The 19977-nt window shown below is 37.5% G+C and overlaps 2 protein-coding genes across 3 annotated transcripts in view; one reads left to right on the top strand and one right to left on the bottom strand.

Annotated features, from left to right (window-relative positions):
• Positions 1–19977, top strand: part of LOC6652501 (zwei Ig domain protein zig-8) — an 85575-nt gene that overhangs the window by 40554 nt on the left and 25044 nt on the right. For both annotated transcript variants that reach the window (XM_047009817.1, XM_015176577.3), the window contains exons 2-4: positions 5594–5760; positions 16468–16545; positions 16624–16756. In XM_047009817.1, coding sequence (XP_046865773.1) covers positions 5594–5760; positions 16468–16545; positions 16624–16756 — 378 coding nt within the window. The remainder of the gene's footprint in view (positions 1–5593; positions 5761–16467; positions 16546–16623; positions 16757–19977) is intronic.
• LOC6652188 lies at positions 7381–10498 on the bottom strand. The gene is made up of 6 exons (XM_023181142.2): positions 10278–10498; positions 9583–10186; positions 8586–8720; positions 8215–8434; positions 8084–8145; positions 7381–8021 (listed from the first exon to the last, which is right to left on the bottom strand). The coding sequence occupies exons 1-6, from the start codon at positions 10300–10302 to the stop codon at positions 7592–7594; spliced, it is 1476 nt and encodes a 491-aa protein (XP_023036910.1). The 5' UTR covers positions 10303–10498; the 3' UTR covers positions 7381–7591.

Raw genomic sequence — 19977 nt, 5'->3', positions numbered from 1 at the left:
CCAAAGTCGGCGAGACGACTTACTTACTTCATTTATTATGTCGAGGTTACATTCACGATTTACCACAAATATAAATACATATAAGACTTATGGTTACCTATGCACTATATATGTTAGACACAGAAAAAGTACATTGTAAATCATTCACATTTAATGTTAAGATAATGGAAATGAGATAACAAATAGTCGCCTTTTACTCATCCAATTCTCTGAGAAGTTTAAATCTAAATGCCGTCAAAATAGTCACACGATTACTTGAGCCTGTGTAAATATTTTGCAGCAAATCGATGAAACAAATTCCAACCAAATGATAGTTTTCATTCTCAAAGCAATGCAAATGATTGTGCTAATCAATCGAGTCATACTCAATGAATTCAATTTAGTTTTAGCCCCCAAACAAACAAACAACTTTGATTTAACAACTTTACTTCTGCAAATTTAAATTTGCAATTTGCAATACAAATATTTATTGCTTCTACAGAAATAGGCAAACTCATGGCTGATGGAGGCGAGGGCAGGCGCGTGGGCGAGGGTGAAGTGGATCAGTAGTAGTAGCACATAATCGATAGATGGATAGTTCAACATATTTAAAAGAGCTCGAGAACTGAGCTCGTGCAGCGTCTAGACAATTTTATGCCAAGTCAACATCGAGAAGCAGAGGGAGAATGAACAAAAGGGAAAGGGTAAAAGGGACATGGCAAGGATGCAAAAAGTAAAGAGGAAGCCAAAGAAAATCTGCCAGGACGTTGCGAAGGGGCGCTGCTACTGAATGCGTCAATGTGTTGTCAGTGCAACTTAACCTTAAGTGCATGGGATCATGAAGTATAGAAAGCAACTTACACAGCATTGCGTCCGGTTAAGTTGGAGTCGTTTTAGCAAACATGCTGACGTCAGATTACAAGGAAAACAACTTTACTAACTAGAGAATAAAACATACGATTAGCTAGAGTGCGATTTGCTAATAAGATATGTAACAATGTGTCGGAAATGGTTATTTAAGAATATGTCTGTCAATTTTGGAAAGATAATTCGAATTATTTTTGAAGATACAGCACTAAAAGCAGCAAAATTACAAAAAAAGTATTCAACCAATCGTAAAAAACCAAAGCTTATTAGATTCTGTATCTTATTACCTCCTCTGTAAACCTCAAAAGTTCTTGAAAAAAATTCTAAACTATTTTTTTAGTAAATTAAAGTTAGGTTTTTTGGTGAAAAATTCGAACTTTTTTTTCAAATCTAAAAAAAACTTTGATTTTCGCGTTTTTTTCGGGTTTTGTCAGGTTTACATAGAAGAAGGACTAATGAAAATTAATTATCCATTGGACTTTTTTGGCTCAGACAAAAATTGCGACCTACATTTTGCCCGCCAATTGGACACTTCAATTGCGCGGTGGTGCACAAAAGAAGATGAAAGTGGGCTGTATTTCGATATTTTAAAAAATGTTTTTTGTAAGTTTAAATATGTAATAAAATGATGACAAAAATTCCATTACATTTGCTTGTATTTTTCTATCCTAAAAAAAAACACGAAAAACTGCCTTTTTTAGGCTTCCTAAAGCAGGCTCCCCCCTTAAAGTCATCTAAATAAGTTGCTTTCTGCAGTTTTATCCTAAAAATTAATGGATTAGCTATAAGTGTTTTTGTTAATCCTAGCCTATGCAGTAATACAATTGATTCTATCAGAAGTACTTACTTGTGAGTAAAGTTTCCAAATCAAATAAGTTTTGATTTTATAAAGGTGCTAAGTAAGTTTGATGTTCGTTTGTATCTTTCGCTGCTTCATGATCGACTGATTTGCCAGATATAATCTAATAATTCCTAAATACTTCTAAAATAATAATATAAAATTAATTATCAATTCAAATTTGTTTGGTTTTTAGCACACATTTACGACTTAAGCGAGTTTATGAATGATATAACACAGTCAGATTTGGAAATAATGAACTAACATATATTCAGAATGTTTACTTACAGTTTCACTTTATCATGATTGATATTCTGTGTAATAAATTTTTAATCAAGGATGCATCCTTAATAACAGATTCAATTAATATCAAGAAGAAATGAAAATTTACTATTTTCGTGTGTTTATTATATTCGATGTTCACTGTATTTAGTAATTATGCATTAGTTCTGAATCGTTAATATCAAAATTTTCAAATGATTTGGTCTTAAAAATACTTTTCAAATAAATTTCTTTGTTGTTAAGTGATTTGAGATTTATTAATCGTTATCTAGTTATTGCCTCATAATAATTAAATAAGGTTTAATAATAAAATTTTAGGAATCGAGACTTAATAGTTGATATACTCTCTGTCGAAATTAAGTTGTCAATAATAGATAAGTTCAAAAATAAAGTTGATTTGCCTATTCCCGAGTCATAAACATCGATGGTGAATGGCTTAAAGACTGAAATTTCGTTTTCAAAACATGACCTTTTTGTGAAAAAATTCTATATCCGTTTATTTTGCTCTAAACGTGTTTGTATTTATGGACATAGATTATAGATTATTCAGTTTGTTTGTGCTCAATGTCCTTCCGCTTTGCCGTTTGTTAGTTCTGACCAAATATTTGAGCCAACTTGGTCCACAACCCGAATGCATTTCACGCTCAATTAATGGATGGCGGCGACGTTCTCTACTGTGGTGGGGTGTGGTGGCGGGGGGTCATTGAAATTAAAGTAATTTCAATTTATGTTTGTTCAATCCCAAATCTCTATCTATGTATGTATGTGTGTAGATTCTAATTTACATCATGTTGAAAAATTTTCCACCACATTTGCTAATTTAGTGGCTGAAAGTTGGAAAACATTTTTCCCGGAAGCCTTCTCTTTGTCTGCCATCTGTTTTGTTGTGGATCGGTGGGTGGTTGGTTAGGTTAATGCATTATGTTAATTTGTAGGCGCTGAAAATGTTTGATTATACATGTTTAAAGCCAAAACCAAAATCTGACAGGCGGCATCTGCTATTCGTTGGGTGTTGCTGGTGCTGCCAGCGGCAAGTGGCAAGTGGCAAGTTGGGCTCAACATTTTCCACAAAGCAGAACAGAAAAGCCGCATCGTTAATTTTCACAATATGAGCAAATTTTCCATGCATAAACTTAAAATTTTAGACAAAATTTCCAAAACACGCACGCACTCACACCCTTAAACACACACACACACACACATTGATGGCAGGATATTTTTGTCTGGAAATGTTTGGCTGTTTGTTGGTCATAAATTTCATGTCCGCTGATAATCAATAAATTAAGTTCAGCTTTTGCCTCGTTTGCTGCTGCTTATCGAAATTCCCACGCATTTTCCGCCAACGCTTTTTTTCACGCATACCACGTACACATACGTGAAAAATTTTCCAGCTAATTTTCCCCGTTTGGCTACTGATTTTCAGCAGCAGTTCATGGATCTGAGTTCCCTTGGCAAAGTCTATCCGACTATCGAGCTTTCCAGCTATCCGGCTATCCATGTCCGACCAGTTTAGCCAGACATGGTTGGATCACATCAGTTCGCACATTGATTATCTTTGTTCGAGAGGGACTCAAAGTGTTTATGACTAGGAAAACTCATATGAGTAGGGCATATCGATTTCGTTTTGGCCTCATCCTTATTACATTTGGCGTGTGGAATTTGTTTTTCATATTCGGATCTCTTTTGGCTACAAGGACTCACGTACGAAAATGTTGCGGGTACGCATTAAATTTAACTTTGTCTGTTTCGAAAATTTTTCCAAAGTAAATCGTAAAATTTGTCATGCCCTTTGTCAGACAGAGAGTGAGTCAGTCAGTCAGTCAGTCAGTCAGTCAATTGCGAGAGTCTCAACATGTTTTGCCTGTGCCAGCAACTTCTATGCTGATGTTCGTATGCTTTTACTTTACCATCACCACCCTGCCTCACCCCTGGCCCAGCATCGCCCTCACCCCCTCACCGACTATGTGCTATCTGGTTTCCTTTCTATCTCTGATTCCCTACCGTGTGGAAAAACTTTGCGTATGTTTTCCAGCTGCCTTTTGTGTGCGTGCGTGCTTGGGAAAACTTTTCACTTCTTCTTTTTTGGTTTTATTTTTATTTTTTTCGTGTTCTTTCGTTTCGTTTTTGGGCGCGTGCGGAAACGGAAATGTGCAACAGCAGTTTCTTCTTTGATTCTTCGCTGCCACCCCGCCCGCATCGAGTTCAGAGTTCGATACACTAAAAACCAGCAGCAGCGGCGGCAGGATGAAGAAGTCTTCTTGTTGGCTGATTCCAGTTGTTAGTCTCAGCCGGCTGAGTGCTGAATGTTCCATGGTGAAAAGTTTATTTCTCTTCAGCACCGACCCCTCTACAGCTGTCATATATCTCTTTCTCGTATTGATGAACTTATTTTCGCCAGTTTTACTTCTACTTTTGATTGTATCTACATAATGCTTTTCATATTGGTCCTGCATCTAGCCGTTTCTTCTTGGAAGCTTTCAAACTCATTGCCTTATGCAAATGTTTCAGATATACACATGTTCACCCACACACACACATACACTCAAACAAACACCAACACAAAATTCAGCTATTTTCCGAGAACCATTACTAAATGCTTTGAATCGAACCTTTTGCATAATATAATAACCAAAGTGTTTGCTTTTCAAGAAGCAAACATCAAACAAAAGCATGTTCAATTGCCTCTTTAGTCCATTTTCTTTTCAAATGGATAGCGAAAAAGGACGTAGGACATGGGTACCGCCTGCGGAAGCTAAGACTGATTCATCTTAATTGATAAATCTTTTTAAAAATCTGCACGTTTAGTATTTTTGTCATTATCGTTAAATAAGTTCACATCAGAAAAGTACAAAAAATTAAAAAAAAAAATTGTTTAATTGCTCACTAGATCGATTTGAAACTAAATTCGAGATTTATTAACCAAATATGTTTTTATTTATGCCAAACATTTAGCCCACGTTGTAAACGTTTTTGGCCGAGATATGACCAAACATTTTGTCACGAACTGCCGGGGCTTCGAAATCTTTATATCCGATTAAAACGAGGTCATATTGTGGCCAAATCCAAGCGCTTTTCGACTGTCATGGATAGATTTTTTTGTTTGTTGGTAGGCATTATTTTTTATTTCGAAGAATTTTGCTATCTACGCCCATGCCTTCAAGCCATATGCAAACTTTGGTACAAAAGAATCATAGAAAACAAAAAATAAAAATAAAAGGCAGAAACAAAAAAACAGTCAGCAAACTGAAAATGGCAAAAAAGGGAATATAATTGTTTGTTGAGGGTTTTTTTTTTTCCTTTTTGGTTGTTGTTTTGTTGCTGCTGTGTTTGTTTGTATTTTCGCAGAATTTTTATGCGAATTTTATTACTTTTCAGTTTGCTTTTTTTTTTTTGTTGCTTCCCCCCACATTGCTCCAGCACTATGTTTTGAGGGCTTTGTGAGCTTGCCACCAAAATTGAGGACTCTCTAGGAGCCCTTACCCTTAAAACAACAATACAAATACATTCGTATGGGTTCGTTTTGTATGAGCAAATGAAAATGAAAATAAATTTCCATTTGGCACAAGTCTCTATATATGCTATATGCTCTCACACTCTATGTTTCCCTTCTCTCTCTGTATTTTGTAGGTTATGGAGCTGCGATTGCCCCAACGCCGCCGACGACAACGACGACCACAGTCTCGCCCTCGAATTTGCTGCCCTACTTTGACTTTGATGTGGCGCGAAACTTGACCGTAACCGTTGGCCAAACCGGCTTCCTCCATTGCCGCGTGGAGCGTTTGGGCGATAAGGATGTAAGTTAAAAAAAAAAAAGGACAATGAAAAAAAGCGACCAAAAAACAAGCACCAACCATATGGAAATTGTGCGAGATAAATGAAAATTCCGTTAGGGATTTGCTAGACACTCAATCATTCTGGTCGTCGTGATTGCTTGCGTAACCATAAGGCCGCACTAAGCCGAATGATTGAAGGTCGTTTTGGGTTGTTAACCCTTCGCCAAATATGCCTAGTTACTAGCCAACCAAATGACTATGTGCCAGAGTCGAGCCTAATATGTCAACATCAGCGGCACATGGCACAGTGGTTTGGGTTCACTACAAAAATCTATGATTAGATGAAAGTTCCTTACCCAAAACATAAACCGTTGCACCATGAATTGACTGTAGAGAGAAAAAGTTCTTAAGTTTTGCCTGCATTGAAGAGGGAGTAAAATATAATTTCGGTTTTCCTAATTTCTTTGAAATTGAGCCACTTCTTTAAGATGAAGATAGTTTTAGGTGATTCGGAACTTAGATGAACTAAAATCATTGTATACTTTAAGGCTTCATTTCCTTTATAAACTTATGGCGAATGTACTTCTGTGTTTAGAAATCATTTAAAATTATTTTACTAGCGAACCAAAGACTTCACCTCGAGCAATTTGAATTTTTTTTTCGAAAATATAATTCAATTTCAATTACTTGTAGAGTCTAAGCTTTTATTTTATATGAACTATTTTTGCACAATATCTCATCAAATAATTTAATTGAAATTTTTTTCTGCATAAGAGAAATATTTAACAAAATTGATTATGAAAGTTTTTTTCTAAATAATATGTTCATCCTCCATAATTGAATTGAGAAGGCAAATTCTTTGATTTGCCTCTGACAGGCCGCTAATAAGTAAAAATTTAGAAAAAAGCTGGTGATTCCCCCTGGAGAGTAATGTTTGAAAAATCTCCAAAAAAAATAATTAACATACACAGAAAAGAAAAAGACTGTGATGCCCACAAAAAAAATTGATCCATAGTGCACTGTGCCTCGAGAACGAACTCAGGGACTGGCAGGACTACTGCCAGGAGGATAGCGTCTGTTATTAAATGCCAAGGGTTCGAGGCATAGTGGCAACAGGGAGAGGAAGAGGGAGGCTTAGACCAAATTACTGGGTGATTTGCAAATGCACTGGCAAAAAGGGAATGGCATAGGGAAGAGAGAAAAATTGGCAAACAAGACAGATGACAACAACCATAGCAAGAGTAAGAGCAAGAACAGGAACAAGAACAAGAACAGGAACTGCTTAATGTTGTTGTTTATGTATCGATGTGTGTGTATGTGTTTGTGTGTATCGGTGAGTTGCTGTGTGGGCGTCCTCATAAACGTAGGCGTGTCTGCAACCTTAACGAGTGCACCACCAGCAAGGCAAAATGACTAATTTATGAGCCATCAATCACGTGACTGGCTCTGCCATCAACATCAACCATTTGACGTGGCCAACGTTATCAGCTTTAATTTGCTTGAACTCTCGTCGTTCTTCGCTCGTACACAGGAAACAGGAAGTGTTCTAGGATAAAGGAGAAGGGGACGGGGACGGGACTACACAAAGTGCAGGCACCAGCTTAAGCTCAAGTTTGCCCATTTAATTCAAGCTGCTTCATCTTCATGGAAGGGAAAGTTCATTAAAAGCATTGAAACTACATTAAACAAATGACACACGCAAACAACCAACAAAAGCCGACTAGCAAAAATCCTTGCCCTTGAGCCTTAATTACACTTGGCCAGAATGGTCCGGCGAGAACCAAATGGGCGGTGGGAGGTGGAGGTGAACGAGTGAAAGAAGTGGGTTAGTGCTTAGTAATAAATGGCGGCCTTATTGATTGGTATCCTGCTGCTGCTGTTGCTCTGATTTCCTGTCACTTTCTCTGGCACTTGCGTCAGCAATTGATTCCACTGTGGCGATTATCACAGCAGCCAGATCATCGTTCTCCATTCGAGTACCCCACATCTGATTGATCTTTTCCTCCGCTGTCTCATCTTCACTGGACTGGCTAATTTGTAGTGTCTTGCAATGAATTGTAACTGGAGCAGGAATAGCAACTGAAGTAACCGAAAGTGGAATTGGAGTTGGCCTTTGTCTATCACTTTCGACTGTTGCAGTAATTTCCTGCTGATCATGATGTGTGAACATGGAGGCAGAAATGGAGTTAGTCTCCGGGTTTAGAGTCTGCAAACGACTGGGATTTGGAAAAGGTCGTCGATTTTCGAGAATCAATTTGATATCCCTTGCAGATTGCCACCAGCTGAAAGACACTCACTGGTGAGAGAGAATTCACAGAATAATCTGTTATTGATCCAGACTTACCGATACCAGGGCGTTAATTGTGATTTGATTAGCATATAAACATTGGCAAAGTAAACTGTAATCTGCAAGACGAATTATTATTAATGAAAGCAAAGGTAAACGAATGAAGATTGAGGGAATTTCATGCTCACCGTCATAAACAGAAAAAACAACATCCACGACTTGGTCCACAGTTTACTGAGGCCCCAAGATTGAGTGTGCAATGAATAATATTGAATGCCTACCAGCAAAGTGCCAATAATGCCAAAGGCCACCAGAGTCAGCAGTGAGAACATCTGGCAATCCTCTTGCAAGGCTCGTCGGCTCATAGCACGGGAATACCACAGACGCAAGGACTGTAGGCACGAGTAGCTATGCGTGAGAGATGGAGAGAGGAGAAGAGAGAGGGTTGAAACAATAAGGCAACAATTAAGTGAAGGGGCCAAGAGGCCAACCAACGTTGGCTGATTAAAACTTTGCCATTCTTTGATCTGTTGTTGCTCTTTGTCTTTTCGCCACTTACCGCAATGTTTGCTCCGTGTTGTACTTAAACTGGCACAGCTCACAGGTGGTACAACGCGAGGTGCTAATCCAACGCTCCAGGCAGTGCACATGAACATAAGTCAGCGATCCTTTGCACAAACAGGGCGACACAAGCCTGAAAAACAACAAAAGAAATGGAAAAAAAAAAACTCAACGATGAGTTGAGAATAGACAAACAAACGAAACGTAACGAAACGAAATGGAATGAAAAACAAAAGACAAATGCCTGAAGGAGTGTGAGAACTTTTATGTGGCTGTGTACATGTGTGTGTGTGTGTGTGTGTGTGAGAGAACACAGGACACCAAAACGGTCTTTGGCGGTGTCATGACATGTTAATATTAATAATTTAAATAAATGTTCTCAGTTAAACGCATTCAATTTTAATTCCATGCAATTAATTTCACGCACAATTTGCCACTGTTCGAGCGTAATTCAATGGGACATTGTATACCCTGTAACCGCACATAAATTTGAGTGAAATTGGGTATGCCCGAAACGAGCCAAAACACTAGAGAACTTGACGCGGATGATTCAGACGGCCTCAGCGAGCCACACAACGTTCCTATTTCAATTATGCTCATGTGCAATAAAAACCCAATCTTATGAATTAAAATGAAATTATTGCTTTTAAAGCTACTTGAGTGAAAACTCTTTCGCAAATTACCAGATATGCTACCTACCTAGATTCGAGCACAGATAGTACACTCTTTAATTAAAGCAAACACATGCGAAATGCTTATAATTCTCAACATGTTCAAGCCTTGCATGTGTTAGTAGCTCAGTTATCTGGAGAGGGAAAATGGTTGACGCTTACTTAAGACCAAAGTCTTAAATTGGTTTGTTCTGTCTCAACAAATTTCTTTCAGGACCATTAAAAGTCTCATAGTTTATACCAATTATATTTCACTTGTTACGATATGACCTAGTCTATCAGTTGTGTTGATTTTCTAAAACGAATTATTAGCGTTTTACTCACTGTTCCGGATTATCGGCGTTGTGGCAAATGCGACAGACAAGGGAACCAATCGATGGCGTTGAATCACTAGAGGCTGGCGACTCATAGTCCAGGTTAAGGTTATTACACTGTGTGGTCCCGTCAACACAATAGCGCAATGTGGAAATTGAATCCTTTGTGGTTGTTGTTGTTGTTGGTGTTGTTGACTTAGATGTGGCATAAGCGGAACATGTTGCCGCCGCCAAAGCAGCCTCAGTGCTGGCCAGAGGATGCTCGTACCTCTCGCCATCGTGTTGTAGTATTTGAAATTGCACATTTGGCTTTAGGCCCAAGCAAATCGAGCATGCTGGCTGCTGCTGTTCAGATATCTCTGTCACAGTTGCAACACTTGCAACATCTTTGTCCTTATCAATTGCTGCTGCTGTTGCCGCTGTCATTGTTGTTGCTGCTGCTGCTGCTGCTGCAATGGGCAATTGCAGCTCCTTCGAATTGATGCAGGTCTCGACAATAATGATGCCTGGTGGCATGGCATCATCGGCACTGCTTGACGACACGAGTTCGTCGAGTTCCATTTGCAATGTTGTCTCGGCTATTGGCTTGTGGTCAATAGTATTGCCAGAATCATCTACGTAATTATATGCCATGTGAAGAGTGGAAGGAAGATACAGTAAACAAACGAGTTACGCATTCAATGCGATTGATTGAGGTGAACTAACCGCAATTCTCACACTCCATTTCCATTTCCGCACGTGAACTGAATGGTTCCACGAATTGATTAAATCAGTAATCCCTAAGACGGTCAATCAGTTTAAGTCTTAAGCAATTCAATAAATACAAGAAATTTTAAATCATATTTAAATATTTTAGGCTTTTCTTTTTTGTATGTTATAATGAGGCTAAAATAAGAGTTTTGTTTGAAAAATCAAAGTACACTTTGTCTCCGCAACGGTTTAAGATGAATCTGACACATCGAGAAAGTTTTTTAATTCTCACTGAGAAACTTTTTACCTATATTTGAAATACTTTTATAATTTAGCCAAATTTCGTAATTTGATCATCATTCGTGCAGGCTCTGTTAAGTGGGAGCTATTCACTTTTGGTCAGAAGTGTGCAGCGCTCCGACCATATATAGTATATATATATTCTTGATCAGCACGACGAGACGAGTTGAAATAGACATGTTAGTCTGTTCGTCCGTCTGTAATAAACACTAAAATCTTCAAAGTGAACTGAGTCAATATTCAAATTCAGGTACAAATATGGTATGAGAATTCATTGGTCAAAGAATTTTAAATTCTTCAAAAATTATAACTAACTTAAATTGACATTATGATGTGTTAAAAAAATTACTCAGGCCGACATGATTTTTGGTGTCTTTAATTTGAGAGCTGATTCTAAAAAAGAACTTGGTTTTTGTTTATCACCTTCAGATGCTGTGAAATAAGTGGATTCGCGGTTGGAAAATAGGAACCCAAAAGTACACTTTAAAGAATCAAAGAATTTTTTCACATTTTTAACAGCTTTTAAAATATTCTGTTTAAGCAAAAAAGCCATTGTTTGTAAACATTACTAATAAACAATTTGTTAGCTGCAAGAGATTCCCATAATTCCTTTAAACTAAATAAACCAAAAATTCTAGAACTCCATATAGCAAACTTTTGAGTTCAAATTCGATCCTTTTTAGGAACCATATCCAAAGTGTAAGATGTTATTCATTATAACAAAAAAGTACCTCCTTTTAAATTATATTAAAAGGATGAAATAATAATGCCTTAGTATACTATTACAAATGCGGGTACTTTGACCTCACGCAATGGACAAAAACTAAGTAATTTTACGACATTTAAAACGAAATATCCATTATCCACCAACTAAAGAATTGATTAAATAAAACCTCAGAATCATCATTAGTAAAGAAAACTTAAATGCAACATCTATTGCCAGAGGAGCCATTCAGAGATTGGGAAGCAAAGTGATCCACTTGTTTGAGGGGCATAAAGTGGAAATTTAATTGAGAATGGATGTTAAATTTCTGGGAGTCTGTAATATTGGTACACCCCTACTTTGTGTTCAGTAGATTATTGTCGGGTAGATAGCTGGTGTCCATCACACTGAACGACTATATGCAAAATACGTACATATGGATCCCCAGACGGGGCCCGGGGAGCAACTATGAAACACAGACATTGGGTGTAACCCCATTGTGTTTGTAGGGAGAGTCCAAAAAAAAAGAGCAGCTTGTGGTTGTTAAACGTAAATTGTAATCGACAGAGTGGAACCGCGAGTTGTCAGTTGCCATACAAATACACTGGCACACACAGACACTCCGCCCCTCCTCCTCATACCCTTTATTTGTATGTTTGTATGTGAGTAGGTATCTAGGCTGCAGTGCCTCCATCCTGGTCGCTCCCTGCTCTGCTCTATCACCATAAACTCTAAATTGAAAGTGTAACAGTTACGGCAAATAACTTTGCCGCCACTTGGCTTCCATTACGATGGGGCTTTCATGCCAAAGGACTTTATGGGGTAGGTGGCCAAAGTTTTGGCATCCTGGTGTAATTTATGCCCGCGTTGTTAGTTCGTTAGCCAGAGTTTGCTGCGGGTGCCATTACCATATCAACTGCCTGCGCACCGACGGGTCTGCCTTTTGTATTTTCATTCTCAAATTTTTTTTCTCTTCTCCCTTTTCGGCGTACCCTTGCAATAAGAGTATCTCCATTTAGGTTGTAACTTTACAACGCAAGATGAATGCATTCCCAAACACTTAAAGTATGTTTACAACTTGCCTACGAATAATGACTTTGGAAACCGGACAATCCTTAGTTGCATTTCAATGAATGATAAAAGCTCAACCCAAAAGTATGCTTTTGATCTTGAGCACTAAAAAATGCATTAATGAATCTATTACCCAAAACATAACGGTTAGGATATGATGCTCAATGATAGACTGATGAACCAGCAAGGGTATAGAAACTACGGCTTAGTCAAATTCAGATGGTCTTCTCTGGTATTTTTTTATTTTTTGCATTTCGTTGAGCGCCGGAAGCTTCTCTTGAATCCGCTTGTTCAACTTGACTTCACAGGATTGTCCGTTCACTGTTGATTTATTACGCAGTGCCGAGTGCCGCCGCCAAAAACACGAGTATGAGCAATTTAGCCATGTAACAACAGCCTAAACACAGCCCAAAAACCAGTAAAAAATAAGAGGAGAAAAGAAAAGTTTTAGGCAGCGAACCCTTTTTAATTCCACGTTTGTTGTTGCTGTTTTTGAAACATTCACAACAACAACAAGAACAAAAAAATTTAAAAAAAAAAGAGAAGAGGGAAAAATCTGTTTACAACTTTGTTTACAAAATACTTGCAGAAGTTGCCGTTTAAATCTTCATTTTTCCAGTTTTTCCTCTTTCGCATTGAGTGATAATTGCGCTTTATGCTTGGAGTCTTAATATAGATCGATGAAAGGGCAATTTAATGTGTATTAAGTTCATTAGGTTAGCTCTCGGGTAATTATAATTTGTCGAAAAAGGGGGACAAATCCGCCCCACCCCATGACCCTTTTTTGGTTGGAAGCGAGTAACTTTTTCTTGATGAAATTTTTCACACCCATTTGCGAAAGGACCTCGGACTAAACAAAGCCACTGCCAAAGAAAGAGTCAGACAGAGAAAAGTACTTGTAGAGAAACAAAGAGAGAAAAGGAGAAGGTGGCGAGAGAAGAGGTAAAGAAAACAACAACTAACTAATAGCAAAACTGCAACTGTTTCAGGCTCTCAAGTTTCCTTACCAAAAGACTCTTGGTTAGAGACGCAGAAAATGCGTCAGCAAAGTTTTTAATGTATTTTCGCCAAGTTTTCACACACACACACACACACATACACACGTATTCACACTTATATATACATATATAGGCGGGGAAGGGGACACCCCTTGCCCAGTTGAAACTTGGCTCATTTTGGCAGTGTTGTAAAATGACAAAACAAAAAAAAATGGCGAAAAATAAAAGTAAGAGTAAGAAGGAAAAGAAAGAAGAGTGGATGAAAATGGGGGAAAACTGAAGCTTTTGCAGCGAAAGTTTTTGCAACCAACACAAAGTGTTAAATAATATAAAACTATGCTTGTGGTATTTATTTAAACCTAAAGACATTACCTAAATTATACCCAAAGCACAGTGCAAAAACTTTATTCTCAGGCTAGGGACTTGACATGGTCGCTGGTCGTTCTCTTTAGCTGCCTCGGCTACCTGGACAAATCCTTGAGTTAGCCGGTGCGAAGGGTTTTGTTTGGGTTTAACACCGTATTCACCGTTGCTCTGCACACTTCTGTGTGAAATTGTTTGCTTCAAAGTTGTAAAACTTTTCACTTTTGCTTTTTAGTTTGCAAAATTAAATATTAAAGTGTTGAGCTTGTTGAGTTGTAAACTGCAAAACTCTTTCGTATTTTTCGGGCCATACTTACTCATAAATTAACTATACGACCGATTCCATTTCCCTTTCCATCAACTGTCTCAACATCCTTTATAATACCCTTTGGTAGTCTGATGAAAGAGTCTGATCAAGCCGCAAAAACAGAGCTTAAGATATTAGAAATTAACAAGTGGAGTTGAAGAATCAATTGATAAAACAGATGAAAGAAACATAAATTAGGCCAAATTAACAAAAGCAATTCATTCGAATTCATTGCAAGAAATCTAATCACATTAGATGAAAAGATGCGCTTTTTAATTCAAAACTTCTCAAAATTACATTTTACGTTATTCTGTGAAGAATGATATTGTTATCTAAAAAATAAATAAAGAACATCATTACAATTGTTGATAATTTTAGCATAAAACGAAAGGCTTAATAAGGTGAGATGATGGTTTCGTTTTTTAACCCAAAAATTAAAGAAAATCAAATGAAACCATTTAAATAATTGCCAAGTATTCGCAAAGGTTATTTTGCGTGGAGTCCAGAGAGTTTTAAAGTTAGTAGAAAGTTTTTTTGTGCTTAATTTATTTGTAAGCAAAGATTGTTTTCCTTTTAAAAGAGTTAAAAAGTTGTAAGAGATTAAAAAAGTGACTGTTGTAGAAATTAGAGAGCTAACCATCACTTGATTAAGCCAGAAATTCAACTACAGGGTATTGAAAAGACGTTGACTACTTTAATATACAAAAATTGTTGGCTTATTGTTAGGTTTTACGATACTTGCAGTTAGTTTCTTATTCCTTATTGCCTCATATTGCTCATACGCACTGAAAGCCGGCCGACCAAGCAACATCTAATACTGACCAGAATTAAGCTGCTCAGTTGAAAATGTTGTTTGAGAGTTTTACGAACGGCTTTCATTTTGTTGCCTTTTAACCTTTCCACCCCACCCACCTCCCCCCACTTCCCATGCTATCGCCCCACCAATTTATTGTGTTGGGTTTTGCAGTATGGGAAACGTTTAATTTACATTTTCTCACTTTGGCAGCGAATCACAGAGACAGAGACAAAGACAGAGACAGAGGGGCGAATCTTCTATGATGGACATAAAAACGAGAGCGTAAAACTTTTACAAGCGAATGATTTTTATGTTTACGTGTTACGTGACCGTTTTTATTTACCCATTGTTGTTGGTGTTCTATGTATTCTTATGTATTTGTATTGTTGCTCGAAATCGAAATGAATTTATTAGATGGCCAATAGTTCTCGGCCTGAATTTATTATTAAGAATGGTCATGGACAGGCGTAAATTAACTATTGAATGTTGTAATTCAAAATCCAAAAAGGGGCAAAAAGGAGACACAAAACTTTTTGTATTGTAATTAAAATTGAGTATCGCAATAAGAGCAACAACAAGAAGTCCAAACAAAACTAAGGTCATTAAATAAATTGGAAACAATGTGCCAAAACAAAACAACAACAACAACAACAAAAAAATAAGAGAAATGAAAAGGCCAGGCACAAAAGTCACCAGTCCCAAAGAAATCACAGTCCAAGGAGAAAAAGACAGAAAATCATGGTTAATGGCACATTCCCAGAAGATTTCCTGGCTAAGGCCAGGCAAAAAGGCAAAGGCAAAGGCAATGGCAATGGCAATGGCAAAGTCAAAGGCAATCAAATGAAAATGTAATTCAAGCAATATAAAATGTTGCAAATAAAGGCCAACACAAAAACGAAGAAAAAATGGCGTCAAAGCTTAGCTAGAGCTGTCTGGATATTGGCAAAGGGATTGAGGATTGTGAATTCTGGATTGCTGAAATGAAGGACAAATGGAAGAAGAAGAAGGCTATTTGAAACAATTCGAAATTCCGCTGAGGCAGCAAATTTGACAAAACTCAACTGGCCTTTCAACTAGTCATCGCTGTTGCTGCTTCTATTACTGTTGCTGTCGTTGTACGTCTGTCCCTCTGTGTGTCTGTCTGGCTGGCTTAAAGACTTTCCAATTGTTTAGGTGGTGAATAGAGAGGTACAGGGCCAAGCATCGATATAGACAATAAGCCTTTGTTGTCCTCCATTTCCTCTCCTTTCCGCTCCTTTGTTGCTTAGTTCACGTGTCGAACACGCAACCCTTTTTGCCCTCTCAACTTTTTTTGGTGGCCTTCACATTTGTACGTTTTTCTTTCACTTTTTTGTTTCTTGATTAAATGCCAAAACAAAAACGGCAAAATTCTAAAGATTAAACAATAACAACAACGAAAGAAAACAAAAAAAAAAAAAACAAACGACAAGCAGCATTGAAAAGAAAAGTAAACTTTACGCTTTGTTTTTCCTCGACACTGCTGCTTCAAGTGGGGGAAACAAGACAAAATACGTTAACTCAGTTCAATTTATGTGTGTATAGAAAAAAAGTTTTAAGTGCGGAAATTTGTAATTTTTTATTTCAAGTCTTCAGACATTGCCCAAAATGTGTATATAAAACATCCTACACTTCTCCTATGCTTGCAGGTCTCTTGGATACGCAAACGTGATCTGCATATACTTACAGCTGGCGGCACAACCTACACATCCGATCAGCGTTTTCAGGTAAGCTAAGTGGCTTGATTTGCCCGGATTAGCAGCCATGAATAACGTAATTGAGGGGCGTCTGTATCTTTTTTGCAGGTTATACGACCCGACGGATCGGCCAATTGGACACTGCAAATCAAATATCCACAACCGCGCGATTCGGGTGTCTATGAGTGCCAAATCAACACGGAACCGAAGATGTCCTTGTCGTACACCTTCAATGTTGTCGGTGAGTATCTACAGCATAGAACGAGAATTAATTAAAATGTGCTATAAATAACATACACAGACATAGACGCTGAAAATGTTTTTCAATAAATTTCCATTGTCCCTTGGAATAAAAACTTGTCAACTCGATAATTAAACATTTTTTTTGTCGCGCCCAGACAAACGAAATTAATGAATTCTAATAAAAGTTTTAAACAACAAATTCCCAAAAAAAAAAATGAGAAAAATACTCAAGGCAGTGTTGGTCAACGTTGAAATCATAGCCTCCATAGTGCCCTGTTATGTATGCTACACATTTTGGGGACAAACTTGTGCTCATTATTGTAGAGGCCAAAGAAAAATTCTACTCATCTGAGAATCCTTTCAAATTGGACGAAATCTTAAAAAGTTATATGGCCACACACATAGTCGCAGTTTCCCTGGGCAATGCCATTGCCGAAAATTGGTCACAAACCACTGAAGTGATTACTTTTATGTGTTATGCTCTTGAAATTGGTCTAAGCCAGCAAACTACACATGTGGATGAAATAAAGAAAGAGAGAGAGAGAGATAGAGAAAGAGAGAGGCAGAGATAGAGAGAACGAGAAATGGGGGAATGCTTCGCATTTCAAGAACATGCAGCTTTCATGAGCTTAAGGATGTCATACACTATGCATGTTATTTATCCCATATACACAGACTTTGCTTCACCCTCACTTCCCCTGCTTGTTTGCCATCCTTTGGCTCTATTACGTGTGCCACGTTCTGTCGCACCAGCAGCAGCAGCAGCAGCAGCAGCTTTGCCATTAGCCAAGTTTAAACACCCACTGAGCGGCTTTTGTACTTGGCTAGAAGCATTTTGCTTGCCTGCCTGCTTCCTGCCTCTAGTGTGATTATAAAATTTCAAATTCGATTATGTGCAAATTGGCCTGCTGCTGAGCCATGACGAGCATATCAAATTGGCTGTTGCTTAAACTTCACACAAAAGTCTTCAGTTCTTAACTAGTTTTGTGTTGTGTAATTAAAGTACAAGTTTAGTTTGATATCAAGCTAAAACATTTTGTGAGGGGGGTGGAGGGAGGGGTCAAACAAAAGACTACTCCCCCACCCACCGAACAGAAATTTATTTTATAATGAATTTTCATTTTCATTCCCGTTTTCGTTTCGTTGTTGCATTTTTATTATCAGAATTCGTATTAGCCCCAAAATGCATTTTGGGTAAAATCTTTTGGTGCGGAAGAATGCTTTCAATGAGCTTATTTGATTTCTGATTTCCCATAGCCTTGCCTTCTATACAAACACACACCATGCATGCATCCATGTGTGTGTGTGTGTTTGGGTGTGTGCTCTCCCTGGGTCACATGGGTAAAAGAGAGTTTTGAATAAAATGCTTTGGTCAGCCCTGAGTGAGTGGGTTATGAATGTTTTAATATGACTACACAGAAAGAGGTTAGAGAATAAGTTTTTACTAAAACAACAACAAGAAATGCTACGCTATGACAGACTGACAAGCCAAAATGTCAGTTGAGACTGACACACACACACACACACACACAAGCGCACACATACTTACACAGACAGACACACATAAGAGTCATAAATATTACATTTGCGGAAATGCAAATGACTGCCAAAACGGTCACGCCCATACGCCTTCAAGCCTCTACCACCCTCTTATTCAATGCTCTATCTATCTATGTGTGTATGTATGTGCGCATGTAGGTAGGCGGCATGTGTGCCTTTCCCTCTCTTTCTCTCTCACCATGCTCTCTTCCGTCATACTTCCCTCTACTCATTTGAATGCCCAAAAAGAAATGTGCATATAAAATATTCGACATGCCACTCACGCGGAAACAGCAAACAGCAGGTCAGACCACACAGTGGTATGAGAGCTATTTGTTGTTTAATCAAAAATTCATTTCAATTGCAAGATGTAACAAAAGTATTGATCCTAAAATATAACCGCAAAAAATTCTCAACCAGTGGCAGATTTTGAAGATTGAATTGGAGCAAAAGGCTTCTAAATAGGCAAATATATTCGAAAAGCAGATGATAGGACTGGATTAAAGTAAGCAAGCTTTAAATTTTACTCGTTTTGCCTAAAGTTGTGAAATTAATAATTATGAAACAGTCATAAAAGGATCAGAGCTGCCGTTTGTTTTCAGACCTCATCAGGCCCCACGCTCCTGGCGATCGATTGATTGAAAAAGCTAGAGATAAAGTCAAGAACACGAAGAGTTTTGATGAAGTTGCAATCTTTCTTACGTTGTAGTAGGTAAAGTTAAACTTTACAGATATCTGCAAAGATATTGCCTTAGGATATGATAGAATGGCATTATCCTCTGTAAAGATAGTATTATCCCCTGCCAGAATTTTGCTTTACCTTCTGCCATATATATCCATAAGTATGTTCGAATGGCTAATTTCTTAATTAGTTTTAGGCACAGATTTTATGTTAAAATCATATTACCATTTAAGTCTTAACTCCTGAAGAGGCTTCAGAGTCTAATCTACTGTCTAATCTAATCAGTCTAGGGCTGAGGCTTACTAATTTGCTGAATGTATTAGTTACATTTTATGGATATTTTTAAAGGCGTAATGCATGAGGAATAATAGTTAAACATACTTAATTACATATAGCTGACAGAAAACGTGTCATATTTAGATATTATTTATCATATTTGTTTAAAAATAAATATAAAAACTAAGCTTCAGACGCGAAAAGCTTTATCTACTTCCATTACTCTATTTAAGCAATTATGAATCCAACTTAAATTATTTTAAAAATTACAGGCAATAAAATATTTATGTCTTTTTAGAGTTAAAAGCTCACAAGTTTAAAAAAAAGGTGAGGATATACAGCATTAATTGTCTAATTTTTAAAAAGAAGACAAGTTTATTTTTATTTCGCATTAATTATAATTTCCTAGTGCTTTGATAGCTTTGGCCCACTGTGCCGTGTCTATGTTGTCTCTGCAAACACATTTGTTGTTGGTGCCAGCATTTTTTATGCGCTTATGCAAATAAACGAAAAAAAAGGAAAGAAGAAAAAAATGAAGAAAATAACACAAAAAAACATTGCACTAAAAATTCCATAAATTTGTTTTTCCGTTTTACTTATTTATTTTTCTCAACGCCAGTGAAAATTCTTTTACACTTCAGTGCGAAGTCGCGTTGTCGAGCGAGACAAAACAGCGCCAAGATGACCAAAGCATCATAAACATAAATTCCCCTCCCACTCCA

Source organism: Drosophila willistoni, assembly GCF_018902025.1.
Source record: "Drosophila willistoni isolate 14030-0811.24 chromosome 2L unlocalized genomic scaffold, UCI_dwil_1.1 Seg168, whole genome shotgun sequence".
In the NCBI taxonomy this organism is placed as follows: domain Eukaryota; kingdom Metazoa; phylum Arthropoda; class Insecta; order Diptera; family Drosophilidae; genus Drosophila; species Drosophila willistoni.
The sequence above is the reverse complement of the archived record's forward strand: the minus strand, read 5'-3'. Positions and strand labels throughout refer to the sequence as shown.